The 16,813-nt window shown below is 35.1% G+C and overlaps 2 protein-coding genes across 5 annotated transcripts in view; one reads left to right on the top strand and one right to left on the bottom strand.

The window, feature by feature from the left end:
* The window catches only part of LOC149785763 (vacuolar protein sorting-associated protein 26B-like), a 43,954-nt gene extending 40,801 nt beyond the window's left edge, over nt 1–3,153 (bottom strand). Inside the window, exon 1 of one of the 2 annotated variants that reach the window (XM_089979662.1) lies at nt 3,098–3,153. In XM_089979662.1, the coding sequence (XP_089835788.1) occupies nt 3,098–3,100 (3 nt within the window). In that variant the 5' untranslated portion in view covers nt 3,101–3,153. Of the gene's footprint in view, nt 1–3,023 lie in introns of both variants that reach the window. The other variant, XM_089979663.1, reaches the window with a different exon arrangement.
* Nucleotides 3,154–3,334: 181 nt separating this feature from the next.
* LOC149785762 (endoplasmic reticulum-Golgi intermediate compartment protein 2-like) overlaps nt 3,335–16,813 on the top strand; it is a 62,250-nt gene continuing 48,771 nt past the window's right edge. For 2 of the 3 annotated variants that reach the window (XM_089979660.1, XM_089979658.1), the window contains exons 1-3: nt 3,335–3,472; nt 9,218–9,352; nt 14,875–14,983. In XM_089979660.1, the coding sequence (XP_089835786.1) occupies nt 9,238–9,352; nt 14,875–14,983 (224 nt within the window). In that variant the 5' untranslated portion in view covers nt 3,335–3,472; nt 9,218–9,237. Of the gene's footprint in view, nt 3,473–9,205; nt 9,353–14,874; nt 14,984–16,813 lie in introns of all 3 variants that reach the window. The other variant, XM_089979659.1, reaches the window with a different exon arrangement.

Here is a 16,813-nt window from a genome sequence, read left to right as displayed (position 1 = left end):
TGATGATGGGAATTCATATAAATGTATACAAACACACACAAAAACATACATACATAGTACAGTGTAATGAAAGGTGTTTACTCGCATGTATTTGGTTGACACTACACATTTTAAGTGATCATTCCTGGGACTGAAACTAATTCTTGACATTTTGATTGTTGTGTATTATTTTGTTTAAGTATTGTTGTAGGGGTTAAAAAAATACACATTTATGTGTATGTTTAAACCTAACATTCTATTTACTGAAGAATATTTTCATTGTAGTGTGATATTAATAATCACAAAAATTCAATTCTGATATTAAAATAATGAACACATGCTTTTTATTGTCCATTCTATCCTTTTGAAATTGATGGACTCCCAAATTTATGCCAGGGACTCTCAGACATAGGGTGGGATCTCCTGAGTTCCATGAGTGAAAGAGTCCAGGACTCCTCATTTGAAATTCTGTTGAAAGCCTTGCTTCAAAACATTCACTTTTTGACTATTAATTACTGTCAGAACAGAACAAATGTATATCCACCATCATCGGTTACTGACCTTAAACATTTTAAACTGCTCATGCATGTGTGGAAGCAAGCAGCCCTTTAGTTCATTAGAGCCAAAAAGGCTGAAAACTCCAGCACAAATAGTGCTAAGCATCGTTGGTTGTTGTCATCAGTTATGTCAGGAAAAAAAGAAGGAGAACATGACCCTACAATGTAAGATCCATCACTTTCATATCTCTGTCTTACACTTGAAATAATGGCCTTGTGTAGAATGTTCCAATGTCGACTGACTGAAATGAGAGGCCAAATTTCAGGAATATCACACACTTGGCAGCAAATCGACGCTTTTCCACAAATTAAAGTCATGTTGATTCAGGCAGACTTTACTAACCCTGATTTCATTGTTCTAATAAATTCAAATTCACAAACAAGTAAATTGACGTGCTTTCAAGTTCTGTTAACCTACTGGCTGGAATGCAATGGACGCTGGCAATGCTGAAATTGGTTAGGAGTATCATAAGTATGTTGAATAAAATTAGAACTCTCCATTCACCTATGTAGTTTCAGTGTCCACATCCGATGGAGTAGGCCGTGGATTTGAACCCCAGCTGAGTCATATCAAAGACTTATTAACAATGGTTCTAGCATCTGCTTCACAAGAGGGTGTTAGGACTTGTCAGCCTGGTGTCAGGGTAATGTGACTGGGTGGGACATGATGCTACGTGTTGTTGTTGTTGCTGTAGGGTTTAACGCCATTTGTCAGCACAAGATAGGCTATGCATGGCAGCCAGTATTAATGGTGGAGGAAGAACCCAGTAAAACCCCAGGAAGAACCACCGAACCATGAGTAGCTACTGACAAGCTTTCTCACATACCCACATCGGCTGAATCCTGGACTCGAATCCATGCAGACAGAGTTGAGATGGCAGTGATCCATAATGGATAGCGCTTTAGACCACTCAGCCACTCAGAGCCCTGATGCTACATGTCTGCAGCATGATGCCCCAGTGCCAGAGAGCACTACTAACTGCTACACTGCATACAATGTAGTGATATGACTCAGACAAACAACACAGACATACAAACACAACACTTTCTAAACACTTTCTCCAATATTTGTATCTTTTTATTCATTTCATTCAAGAAACATACCTCAACACAATCCAATTCCTGACTTCCATCACATTCCAACCAAGTGAAATGTATGTATTTGCTAGTGTCAGATTTTGATTCCATCAAGATAAATATAGCAAAGTATACCAATTGGACCTACATTTTTTGAACAGTGTTGATATGGGCAGCCTGCCATGTACACGATATTGCAGAAAATGTTACCTTCCGTTCTGCCATATGACATGGGAACACATGGACGTTATTTAGCCAGAACAGTCGCTCTAAGAACATAAATACCTAGTGAATCATTTACATTGCAAGGCTAATGTGTGTAATTATGATTTTTAACGTTGCTTTAACAATTTTTCAGTCATATCGTTATGGTGTCTGCAGTGAGGCAGTTTATAGCAATGTCTGGCACCATGCTGCAGACACGTAGCATGATGTCCCACGCAGTCACATTATCCTGATACCAGGCCGACCAGTCCTAACACTAACCTCTTAATGCTGAGCACCTAGCGAGAAGCTGTTGGTACCATTTTTGTAAGTCTTTGGTATGACTTGGCCGGGGATCGAACCCATGACCTCCCGCTTCCAAGGGAGACACTCTAACCACTGGGCCACTAGAGTGGTGCATGACTAGATCACAGGTGCTCGACGTGAGTTTCAGTTTGAGAAAAAAAACCAACAATAGTCTAAAGGAAAAATCATGGATAGAAAAATATCGCAGGAGTAAAACAAGCCATACAGTATGGACGTGTGCCTTTAAAGACGGAAATTGATCGTCATGGGTGGAACAATGTATTTGGAAGTTCCGTACCTTCTCTCATATAGTAATATAGAGAGGGTCCTATGTCAGAACGGGTCATGGGGGTAGATTAAGGTATTTTTGTCACTCTGTATGATTTTTGTCCTTTAGATTACTGTTTTTTTCTTTCTCAACATCAAACTCGCGTCGAGCACTTGTGGACTAGATTTGACCGCAACGATAGTGTTTACGAATCTTTTATTAATGTTCCGTAAGTCCTAAATTTTAGTGCAATTTTAGTACGTCGAAATGTAAAATCGTAACGTGTAGCTGGTCTGCAATGGGGAAAAAGTCTCACGTTAAACTGGAATTGGAGTGGACTACTGCGAAAACTCAACTGGTACGAGTGAAAGATGGTAAATACACTGTTTATCATACACAGACGCAAAATATGATAAATGGAGAACTATATTTATATATATTACTCTCTTTATGTGTCACACCTTAAAACTGATAGAAGGGAGCTACTTAATTAATAACTATGAAAAAGGAAGTGCGATGAAGTGGACCGAAAAACATCGTCGATTTGTCACATGACAGCATCCAGACATAATTCTTGTCCATCGTTAACAATTTTACCCGTAATTTAAGCAATTACAGTGCTGCAAACTAACCATCGTTACTCGATGAATTCCTGTACAAAATCACAATGAACAGACGATTTCAATTAAAGGAACTATAAATGTACCATTTTCTGGGGTCCCTCCTCCTAGAATTTTGCACATCAATATGGCCTCTTTTTAGTCTCGGGCCAACGAGAATATACACAATAATGTTATTAAGAAAAATTTTCGACTTATATGACAAAAATAAAAATAAAATGCAAATTTATTTTGTTGACCAAGAAAAATATAATATTTTTCAAAATGTTGGCAATCTTTCGCTCTGTAGTCGGACTGGTGTCATACACATTTTACGCTCCAGTTAGAGTTAAGAGTCTTTTTAGAAAATCGTTCTAATCAGTCATATTGGCCACTAACTTCCTGTGTAAACAGTACGCGACAGAGCTCCATACAAGTAAATTTTGTCATCAGAAACCTGTTATTTTTCGGCGTAAATTACAGTAAGAAATCTTGACTGTATTTCTTTCATATGTGATCTAAAGTGTATGTGTTCTATCTTCCCCAAATCTGTCTCTATTGAAGAGTCACACATTTTCGTCGTCGATGGCCGGTACTAGAGGTAGAAATCACTGTAATTTCCAAGAAACAAATGCAGTCTTGTCAGTTACCTTGCTAAAGAATCAATATCACAGATAACAAAGTGTGTGGTACAAGCAGAAATCGTACAAACATACTTTAAAGTATAAATACATTGCTTTTTTTATAATATGTAAATATGTAAAATGAGGCATAGCAAATAAGAGAATGAATATATATATATATATATATATATATATATATATATATATATATATATATATATATACACCGCCATGTCGGCCAATTCTGAGAGTCAGGTAATTCTGTGCAATGATACGTCATTTCTGTAAACACTGGATCACATGTTATTTCGTTCAAAAATCCATTTTGTATCAAGAAAGAACGATCATACTTTAATTAAGGAAAGTGTACAAAAATATCCCACATTTTGACTTGAAATGCACATAAAAATGTGATTTCTAAATGACAACTAGCTACGATGTCGTAGTCTCAATTTGATTTGTTGTGGTTAAGGCTACAACTGATCCCATATCATGTAATGGAGCAAAAACAACCATCACTAAAGTCAGATAAACAAACAGTGTAGAAATCTACTACATAAGTATAATCATGTTGTGAAAGAAGTTTGGCTTATTTTGAATTTATTAAGCCCTTACACAATAAAATAATTTGGCATGGTTACACTAACCTCATCGTGTCTGCCATAACAGATAACATGAGATTCTCGTTGTGACCCCTTTTCTACATAAGGCTTGCCAGACCATTTTTTGGATATTCTACGCTATGTTATTATCAATCAAGTGGCGAATAATGGCTTCTTGGTGGAATTTCAAAGTTCCCGACAAACCGTATTTACTTTTAATGTGCAGAATTTCTGACTGAAACCATGCTAAACTTTTACTATGATTTGTTTGCGTTTCGAAACAGAGCCTCAAATGTCCTTATATGGCATACAAACAAACGAGGCTGAGAACAGAAGTAATCATTATTTGAACTAATTTGGTGGACGATCTAAACGAAAATATCAGATAAAAAATGTAAACAAGTTTTTACATCTATTTCTACAATGATTTTCGATGCTTCTGGTATTAAATAAGAGGATTACTCAATTTATTGGATTATATGCAAGGAATATGTTCAACTTATCGATATTAGGCTAAAAGAGCGCTGGGTGTGATTCACACCCGGCTTGCTCCATTGACACGTATATGCTCATGTTAGTACCCTGTCTACGAGATAGGAGTAAGGGTACTAATATTAGTACTAAATGACAACGTGAATACCTACTCCATGACCTTCTTGAACCTGTAACCCAGAAAATTCGATTTACTATGCATCTTTTAAAATCATACAAATAAATACATTATATAAAAGATGGAAATGTGAACCTTAAAACAAAACTGTATTTTAATCCAAGTTTCCAATTTTGCAAGAAGTTGTCCCATACGTACAAAATCGTCTGCTACCCAATGTGTCTACTTGCCGCTAGAACATAAATTCTCAACAAATTCACCAGCGTATAGTTTGTTTCTAAATTCTGTAGTAATTTTTCCCCATCAACAAGACATTGTAAAAAACACATTACATCCTATTCATTGTTGTTTCTCTTCCACGTAATAGCTTATTTTTCATAAAATGTTGAACTTTCCCAACATTTTCGGTTTAGTTTCCTTAATGTCTCTTGCCATTTATTGGCATTTTTACGTTGAATTTTGTAAAACTAACTATAAACCTGACCTAATTACTCGACTGAACTGCTGACAAAAACAGTCCAAAGTAATACATTTCATTTCTATAGCACGATAGATAAACATTACATCTTTTCAAAGCTATGCGCAGAATAGGCCGATATATCACGAGTCAGGAAAACGGGGGTGGTATTCCCTTTGTCTAAAATTAATATTATTTTGAACAGAATATTATGGTAACAATTGCATCTTTTCAAATGGTAAGCATTGCTGTATTTTATTTTCGTCAATTGCTTGAATTTGGTATGCGTTTTGCTTCAATATTGGAAACAAAAACCTTAGGTGCGCAGAAATGCCGGACAGCAGTGTGTGTGTATGTGTATATATATATATATATATATATATATATATATATATATATATATATATATATATATATATTGCATTTCTTGCTTTGCTCCAATTTATCCCTGTTCAGCTCTCACATCTCCCTCTTCTGTCCAAAAGGAGCAGTCATTTCCCCTGTTAAATGTTTCTGTTTGCGAATGTTCATTTCAGCTGTGTCAGTAGCTGATGATGGATCAGAAACGACCAGTATGAAAAAGGCCTGGGTTAAAAGGCCCCATCCAGAAAAGTAATGGTCCGAAAAGAACCAGGGTGGAAAAGGCCCAGAATAAAAAGGACCACTTGAAAAAGATTGTCCACATGAAAAGAGTCAATAGTTATCACAAACGAAAATATTTATTCATCATTAATGCTTAATTAAGGTATTACCATGACAAATTTGGCATGCATAAGCCACACATGGGTTATACTAACTTGTATTCAGTTGTTATATATTGTAACAAAGGTATTATTGATTTGGTTTAGTTTTCTTTCACAATAAGAGCATACAAGCTAGACTTGAACAAATTAAGAAATTATATATATATATATATATATATATATATATATATATATATATATATATATATCAGGGATCACACTGTCACACTGGGCTTTGCCAATGTTGCAAACTGAGATTGTTTTTTCCTTATTGGCAAGAAAATATACCATCTGGCAATCTTTTTGACGACAACAGTTTTGGCTGTTAAAAATTGTATATAGTCTTGGGTTTGGAGTTGAGAAATTCAAAGGCACCATGACAGGAAGCTGCAAAGATGGATATATAATTGCACTGGAATCTATTGTTACACAAACAAATCCTTTGTTCATGTTGACAAACCACCTTAACACAGCATTGTTATATCATAATCTGCTGATGTCTGGCCTTAGTACTCGGTACTGTAATATAACCCAAATAGTCATGCTACCTGACTAGCTACAATCGACCACCTCTGAAGGCGAGAATGGGAATGACTACAATCTACCAGATGATGGCAGTTGTTTTCATTTCTGAACAATGTGTCAGAAAAAATAGTTTTGCTGAAATGTCAAAGAAAACTGATTACATTCTGTATATATACTAAGCAAATGAAAACAAAATCTCTGTCTTCATCAATGTTTTACAATTATTTAATTTTGCTGCAGGCATTTGTTTGATCCTTCAAAGAGCACCTTTAGCTGTGCTTTCAAAAACATGAAGCTTCATCACAGCAAGCCAAAGACCTTTGATCAAAGAAAGTCGGCAACAAACTTAGATAAAAGCATTGTTTCATATTTCATAGTAATTGGAACATATTTACTGTGCTGTGAAAGTTTCCTGTTTGCATCAAAATAGTTCATGCTTACAATAGCTACCGTTGATGGTTTAAAACCCAAATTAAAGTTCCATTATTTTGAAACAATAAATATCTGTCCGTTGGGTTAAATGAAGGTGAGACATCTCACAAGAATGTTAAAACTTTTTAATTTGTTCACATGATTTCATTTCCCAATGAATAGCCACATTCCCTTGGTAGACTGCATCATGGTAGTTGTCTCTGGCTGACCAAAATATATGCCAATTTAAGTACATGTACATGTACAGACCTGCTAACCCTCACGATGTTGGCATGAATTTCATGATTCTCTGTAGTGATTCACAAATTCATGCCATATGCACAAAAAAATCACAAATTTCTGAATTGTCAGTCGGCTTAATTCTTGAATAAAATAAATGTTATCCCATTAAGTGCTAGTCAAAATATCAACAGTGGTCACTGATACCCATAACAGTCCTGTATTGCTAGTCACAAATTTAGTAGAACTATATCCAGTTGTTACAGTTTGTCCTGTAGCAGGTAATGTAAAGTATATAATCTATAATTTGAACAGAAGTTTTACAAATACTTTTGAAGAAACTGGGGCCCAACTGATTTTTAAAAAAATGGCACAAATACATGCTCGTAGCAACTCTAATTTTTTTAAAAACAAACACTAAATGAGGGCACCTTTTTCAAGTGTAGATATATTTGAGATATTGAAAGGTTAGCATATATCGTAATTTGCTTGAGTTCATATTTTTCTGCTCACGCGCCAACACCTCTACTCATTAATCGTTCAACTATACTTCAGTTAAAATGTTTTCACATCCAAGGAGAAAGATATGTGCATGTATTTCACAAAAAATGAAGTATAGATTGGATTAGACCAAAACTGGCCTTGCATTCTGCCATCAAACATTGATGTACATTATGCATTTTGCACAGTAGTGTGCCACGAATTGTAGAATTGGGAATGTGCACAGGGGCTGGTATCGTTGCTTACAGTTTACCTGTATGACAGATAAATTGTAAATTGTATATTTGATGATCCATGACAAAATGACTAAATATAGTTCTGTGAGCATATTTTTGAATTTTTGATGGAAATATTGTGGATTCATTATAATGGATGCATTGAGATTGATTGGTGTGTGTATATGTTGATATTTGAACTATTATGCTTTAGGCTTGTACATGTATGTACCAATGCATGGTTCGCTGAATAAACTAAAATCTTAACTATGCAATCTCATTGTTTTCACCATTTCTCATTTTAATATGTATTGATCGAAGATGGTAAATGTGCCACTGAAGCACAGTTTTGCGCCCACTCCTGTAACACGTTCTCTCCTGTATTTAGAGCCTCGTTGATAAGTATTCATTGCTTTGTCCTTTTTACTGACTTGTTTGGCTATTGCATTCAATGGTACATATTATTATGGCACTTTGTGGACCCTGACCATCATGCTATAGCAAGGTTTCACTGTATATGAAAACACAGAATTGTGGTCCAATATTCTCTGATCCCAGATAATGATATAGGAATTAGATTGGATAGATAGATAAATGTATGTGTGTTGTTGTTGTTGTAGGGTTTAACGCCATTTTTCAGCACACGATAGGCTATACATGGCAGCCAGTATTAATGGTGGAGGAAGAACCCGGGAAATGCCCGGAAAGAACCACCGGCCCTCGAGAAGCTACTGGCAAGCTTTCTCACATACCTGCATTGGCCGAATCCGAGACTCGAACCCAATGTATGTGTGTGTGTGTTTGAGTGTTTATACACTTGTGTTGTACATGTGATTGAGTAAGTTAATAAATTTAAGCTCAAACATTTTGTTGCTTTCATGCATCCTGTAAGCTCAAACATTTTGCTGCTTTCATCCATCCTGTAGCAGAGTTGGAATTGATGTTTCAAATTATTTATGCTGTTTAAAATATTCTTTATGTTGTACGATAATTGAGTATTACATAGGGAAGTGTGGGCAGGGGGATAATTGAACAGAGAGTTAAGATTTCCCATGGAAAAGAAAAGTAGAAGCAGGAGGAAAAATAATTCTGCTACACTTTCTGCATCTATTCAGAAATACTAATCACATATATCAAGATGAAACACTGCAAAAGAAAGTTAGCAGCACTTGGCCTACAGATCTTATGACCTTGAAACGTATATTGTGACCTTGATGTTCATCCATCAGATTACAAGAGAATATTCCTACTGAATATGTATCTTAAAAGTATTCACTCAGTCATGCAGTTTTTCTTACAGGTTAAGACAGGAAAGTCAAGATGCGACGTTTAAATGTTGCAAACAGGAAACAGGCTTTGAAGGTTGTGAAAGAGTTGGATGCCTTTCCTAAGGTGCCTGAAAATTTCCAAGAGACCACAGCTGCAGGTGGTGGTGGTATGTATCAGTCATTCTATTCTATTGCCTTTGGTTTTCTTGATAGAATCATCTTCTGTTTGAAGGCCCTCTGATAAATGCTTGAAATTAATGCTAATTCTCTAACCCACAGTTAGTGACTTTTTGCGGATGAATCGCTCAAGCCCAAGCTTTCACTAATGACTTGGGGCAGTAAAAATTACAGCTGTTCACAATCATAACAGGTAACAATTGGTCTTGTATCATATATATCAAATAAAACTTAGTCAGCATTGCCTTTAATTGTTAATTGATATGTGTATTGTGTTAATTGAGTACCTTCCAGCATCTAGCATTTGACAAGGTACAATAAATGCTTGTGGCAGAAATGGACAGGTTGTAAACCACTCATCAAGTAGAGTAGTGTGATTATTGTCAGAACACTGGCCCTAGGTATTGATTTCAGTGATGATAAGAATATTGGTAGGGCAGGCATGCCCAACCTATGGCCTATGGGCCGCATGCTGTCCTGCTTCACATTTCGCAGTCATGGCCATGTAGGCAGTTCTTCTGAAAATATGTATTTTAATTAATAAGCATAATTAGTGATCAGGAATTGTTCTTGCTTATGTGGCCCGCAACTTTAAGCATTTTGATCTGTTTTGGCCCCTAAGCCACTCGTTGCACTCATTGACTCAGTAAATAATCCAGAATTATATAAAACAATATGTTTTAACATTTATATTGTTGTTGTTAAATATTCAGTGCATTGTTCAGTGTTGAGAGAACGTCATCACATATATGATCAAGAGAAGAGATTAAGAATATACCAGGAATGTGGTTGAAAAACTGGTTGACCAGTGGATTTTTTTGGTTGCCCAGTAAATTGCTACAATTGCCCCAATATTGCTGTAATTAAAATTATTCAACAACTTTTATCCATTGATATTTCAATACATGTAACTCACCATCATTTCTGTCCATTTTAACACTCATATTCAATCTGAGATAGCAGGTAAAAAATGATCTAACAATTTCCTTTGTTCAGGTTTTTTTTTATTGTCAGAAAAATCAGATCCTAAACCTGAAATGGTGTTGTTGGGTATCCAGACATGGAGTCTTGTTGTCTCACATCTTTCTGATAGTTTGCCACCACTGATCAGAAACCATATATTATGTTTATCAGAATTTACCTCATTCCAGTTGATGTTATCGTTAATCTGCTAGAGTTATTGCTGTGTATAATCTGTCAGATCAGTGTAAACTTTCCCTTGAGATATTTGTGTAGTCATTACCTTACAAGCCAGTATAGAATGCAACAGCAATTTTGATTGGCTTGATTCATTATGCTTGACATTAATTTAGTTAAAGTTAGCCAACAGAAACAATGGTCACATGCTCTGAAGCAAGTGCACAATATCTTCCTCTGACCATTGGGAATGCATACTACAAGATCATTCAGTGTGTCAAAGATGAAAGATACTGTTACAAGCTAAGGATGAAAGATACTGCTACAGTGTTGGTGCATTGACAAAAGCAAGGTTTTCACTACAGGGTTCTTAATAAATTGTAAAACTGAATGGTCGGTTTACCCTTGACACTATAATCTCAAGAATCAAAATGAAAATCTCAAGTGTCAAAACTGAAATCTCAATGGTCATACATTTTTGACAGTCATGAGCTCATAGCTGTGATTGCTTGTTATTATTGGAGCAAACGGATGATTAAGTTTTCTTGTCGCAAGTTGAATAAAGAGAAATACTTGTAATTTATTTTGTAAGAAACAATCAGACAGTGTGAAAGATATGAGCATTTCTGATTTTTGTACGAGTGTTTCTCTTGCTAATTACGTATGTCTATCAATATTTGGAATATTAAACATTGGAATGATTTTTTTTATTTTTAACTTTTCAACGTATTCTATTAGCTCCTCAAATCATTTTAAATGCAAAAATTTACTCGTGCAACTATGAAAGTTATATATGAATCAAATATCTCATTTCTGTATTGTAACCGATTCAATCTGATCATCACGCATGACACTGATGCATGAAACAAAATGAACAAGGCATAACCAATTTTATCAAGGATGAACATCACAGTTGGTTGTTGTTGTTGTAGTGTTTAACGCCATTTTTCAGCACACGATAGGCTATACATGGCGGCCAGTATTAATGGTGGAGGAAGAACCCACATCACAGTTGGTAACTTTGTATACTCTGAAGTCATCTGTTGACAGACTATGTCAATAAATTATTTCCTCCTATTTTCACTCTTTGCAAACTTAGCAAAAACCCTCTCTGCATCAAAGTTTTTGACTGATGGACCATATAATTTAGATTTGCCAATTTGCAAAGATATCTAGTATAATAGCATTATTCCAATTTGTTATTCAGTCTTAATTAATTCCATAGCATGCAGTAAATTATTGAACATAATGTCCTTTAAATTCTTTCTGAATTGTGCATTAATTAAAACAACTGAATTTTTATGTTTTGCTGATTGAAGTAAATTAATCACCACTAAAACACAATTAAAGTTTGTCCACTTTGACAACTGGGTTCATGAGCTGCCATATTTTCCACAGTTTGCCTAATTGATTTTAATTTGATGGGCAATCAAACAAAAGTCGATATTTGATCAAAAGGTAATCTTAATTGATACTGGCCATCTCTAAATATAATAAAAGTCAAAGATAATCTCAAAGAATCTTACCTTGATTCAGTTTATGCAATCTTACCTTCATTCAGTTTATGTAATCTTACCTTCATTCAGTTTATGTAATCTTACCTTGATTCAGTTTATGTAATTTTACCTTGATTCAGTTTATGTAATCTTACCTTGATTCAGTTTATGTAATCTTACCTTCATTCAGTTTATGTAATCTTACCTTGATTCAGTTTATGTAATCTTACCTTGATTCAGTTTATGCAATCTTACCTTGATTCAGTTTATGCAATCTTACCTTCATTCAGTTTATGTAATCTTACCTTCATTCAGTTTATGTACACCTAAGCATGACATCAGTAACCTGCTATCTCCGCTCAGTTCACACTGATTTTACATAGGTATAATATTGCCTGATAAGGAGAACAGTTGTCTGGCTAATGTCAATCACTGGTGATTACAGTAAATTTGTAATGGACTGTGTTCTCCATATTAAATTATGCAAATCAAGGGTAATTAAGGCAGATGTTCCAGCCCAAATCAGTGTTATAAAAATGCACATGTTGGAATTTCCGTGTATCATAAATGGATCAAACTGAAATTTCAAGCAGCAAAACCCAAGGGTACATGTCTATTGAAAACTCTGCACTGATCTTTTTGTTTTTAAGGGTTCACCTTGTCCAGCTAGTGATATGGACTGTGATTACATAATCAGATAATAAGTAACCAACAAAATTGGATTAGTGTGCTTCTTACCAATAAAAATCTATCAATACACAATTACAGAATTATATTAAAATAAATTGGCACCATGCCAAATGTACACAGAGAGACAATTTAATGATCAAATATATTATGTCACTCCCAAAATAACCCAGGAAATTCCATTATAATTTGTAACAATAACATTTTTAACATAAGGAGGGAGCTTCCCAACTGGGCTTTCACATTGGGATAAATGGTCCAGCATTACGTTTTGATGGTCCCAGGCTTCCAGGCATAGGATATTTCTCTCTTGATTTTATAATTACAATATGTACTCACTTATAACTGGAAACATAATGCACCAGCAGATCTGGGTATTGCAGTTTGTTAGAGTAATCAGTAGAACAAACAAGATAGACTCTGATCTGCAGGCACATTATGTTACAGCTGATCAGGATCTTTGTTGTTTGCAGTTTGACTCAACTTATAAGCAAGTATGTATGGTACATTTGGCCTGATATAAAGTTTTATAAGTGGCTGCTGTAGTATGTTACAGTGGATCTGGGTCTATTCTGTTGTATGTGACAGTGGATCTGGGTCTATTCTGTCATATGTGACAGTGGATCTGGGTCTATTTTGTCTTATGTCACAGTGGATCTGGGTCTGTTTTGTCCTTAGTTGATTCTGTGTTGTACAGAGTTAAATGTGGTAGTCATTGGGCCAGTCTCAATCTTATGGCAATAAATCCTGTAAACTTTTATTAGAACAATCCTTGTCCTAGCTAGAACCATTTCTGTACAAGTACATTGGTCTCTCAGTTTTATTAATTGGAGCCATAAGATTGCACTGCATTCTAGATGAAGTCACTTTGTAATTATTCGTGTTAGAAAAGGCTAGATCATATTGTAGGTATGATATACAGATGACGCTTGATTTACACCACTTCAGTTTATGTGCTTTCATTTTATTGCCATGTATAATAAAAAGTAACATTCAATTTGTATCACTATGCTTTTTTATGCCATCATGAATACCATATGCTGTGAGTCACGCACAGCTCACATACATTTATATTACTTTTGATTTACACTAATGTTTACTTTTACAGACAACTGTTTTCCTTATCAGCCAATATTATACCTATGTAAAATCAGTGTGAACTGAGCGGAGATAGCAGGTTACTGATGTCATGCTTAGGTGTACATAAACAGTGCAATCTTATGGCTCCAATTAATAAAATCAATCATCACCACAAAACCACACAAATTAGGTTTGTTATTTATCACAATATAATTCATTGATCCAGCTAAATGAAAATAGAAAGGCATTCCTTCCTTCTGCCTTCAGTACCCTCCTCTAAGCCCTCAGTACCCTTCTGGTCACCCCACTTCTGCCCTCCAAGCGCCCTCCTCTCTGCCTTTCCCCAGATCACTAAAACATCTTCTTAAATATGTGTTGTTTTATATTTATTCCACTTATTTTTCTTTTCCTTAATATAGGATAAACTTATGATTGTTCTTTCATCAATTTCTTCTTACCAAAAGAATAAATTCGGAGTTTCATTAAGGTCTTTTAACTTTTATTGGAAAAAATTGTTCTTTTACAAATATTGCCCCTTTCTTCAATAATTGTGCCCCTTGTGCTAAACATACCTTTTAATTGTTGTCTTCTGTAAGAAGGTCCTATTTGGAACACTATAGTTGGTTCTAATTAGCCAGTAGTTAGTATAAAGTTCAGAAAAATTAATAGCAACTATAGAATTAAATTTAGTAGGATCCATGACTTCATGTATGTAATACAAAGGGAGTTGAGTATACAGGGGAGTTTTGTAGTAAGGACCCACTGTTTGTGCTTTCATACTTATAAATTCAGTTAAAGTCTTTAAAATTGAGGCTGAAATCTGCTCCTTATTTATGACCAGTGACTCAAAAAATTATACCTGCTTATTTTAGAGAAATTGTGGAGACTTGTCCTGAATGAAGTACAAGGCTTTCAAGATGACCCTATGATGTACAGAATTTTAATTAAAGTCTGTCATTTTAAACATAGATTATTATAGATTACCACCACCGCCACCTATACTCAACTTTGACAATTAGTGTCTAAAATTTCTTCTCCCAGCCTTTACTCAAAAATGAGTAGTTCATCACTGGACTAAGGGGCATTAACTCTAAAATATTTATATTTTGCAGTCTCCATACTGACATTCATCTTTATACTGGTGCTGATCATATCAGAGATTCGATACTATGCAGACACCAGCCTGAAGTTTGACTACATGGTGGATACCGAGGTTAAAGGGTTGGTACACGTCTGCTCAAAATATATTGTCTTGCCTGCACTAGCAGTAGAGAGACATAAGTATCACTTTCTGGAAGCAATGTGGTGTAGTCATTATAGTCATCAGCATTGTTAAGATATTGTGTGTTAAGTCTGTCTGAAAGTCATTTTCTGTGGAACCTGTCTGATCGAGGTCCTGTTTATTGGTGTTAAGTCACATTGGTGGAGATGGTAGTTTTACCATTTAAAAACTTTATTCAGTCTATGAATAATGGTCTCATAAGTGTTTGTTTTTATTTTTGTGTAAGTGGTCATACCACACCATGCCACCAACACCCACATACATTTTTTTAAATAAGTAAACAAAATTAAAATAAAACAAATAAAAGATATTACCATTGAAAATGCCAATGCCTCATTTTGTGTTTAGTAGCCTCTGAGTATTGATTTATTTCAATTCTGAAGCTTTTAAGTCCTCAGATAATTTCTTGAATCTTGGTTTATATCCCTCAGTGACCTCAAAATTGACTGGCCCAGTTCCCACACTGTTATTGTTGTTGTTGTGTATGGCTATGGTGACTGAGGTCATGGCGTGCTCTGTGAGGAAATTTATCAATCTCTGTTGTTCTGTTTCATTTTCAGCATTTGTAACATCCATCACATTATCGTCAAATCAATCTTCATCTGCTTCAATCGCTGCCATTATTTCTTTTAACTCCTTGTCATCTAATTGTTCCAAAAACTATGCATTTCAGTCAAAAAATACTGGGAAAAGTATAAAAAGGGTATAATTTATATTTATTTGCTGAATAAAAAATTCAAAAGATGAAACAATTTTTTCACAATGACATGTCTGCAATGTTTATTTATATTGCAAACAGTACAAAAACCGAATTAGTCCCAGAATTTATTGATGTGTAAAAAATTCCAGATCAGTATCATGTGACCATTTACAACCAATCGTATTGCAGAAAATATGTTTCATTTATAAAAATTGGAATTATTTATTGATAAATAACCAATCATCTTAGAATTTTGTTTGAGGTAATACATTTATATCCCGTGATGTTTATTTGTAGTTTACATACAGATTTTGTTGTTGTGGGGCTTAACGCCATTTTTCAGCACAAGATAGGCTATACATGGCGGCCAGTATTAATGGTGGAGGAGGAACCTGGGAAAACCCCGGAAAGAACCACCGACCCACGAGAAGCTACTGGCAAGCTTTCTCACATACCCGCATTGGCTGAATCCGAGACTCGAACCGCCGCAGACAGAGGTGAGATGGCAGTGATCCGTATTGGAAAGCACTTTAGACCACTCGGCCACTTGGGGCCCCACAGATTTTGTTAATGGTCAATTGCATTAAATGAAGCATTTATTGGATTATGAGTGAATTTAACCACAGTTTTGATATTAAATGGGACCAGCTATAAGGGTTAGCATGAATAACCAGAGGCATGTGGGTACAAAAACATACAAGAATTTGGCAAACTACTGATAGACATACATGTATATCAGGGTAAATGGGATTCAAGAGCCTCGCTACTGATTTATTTATTTGCTTTATCTATTTATTTAATTAAAACAAATTACCCAACTGAACAACATTGGTTCACATCTGCCTTTAAACAATGTACTGATAGATAAGTGTCTAAGCCATTCACAGGCTTGGAGACCATGAAAACTTTCAGTTTGAGTTTGAGATTTCATTTTCAACCACATAAACATAACATTACAAATATAATTTGTGATTGGCTGGCATATTATTAGACTTGGGTTTATATTGTTTTCAGTTGGGTTTGACTCATACTTGCAGAAAGATAAAGTACAGTTCCCATGATTTTGACT

The sequence above is a fragment of the Sinohyriopsis cumingii genome, chromosome 13 (genome assembly GCF_028554795.1).
Source record: "Sinohyriopsis cumingii isolate HCF-2022 chromosome 13, ASM2855479v2, whole genome shotgun sequence".
Taxonomy (NCBI): Eukaryota; Metazoa; Mollusca; class Bivalvia; order Unionida; family Unionidae; genus Sinohyriopsis; species Sinohyriopsis cumingii.
This window is presented reverse-complemented; position numbering and strand designations above follow the sequence as displayed.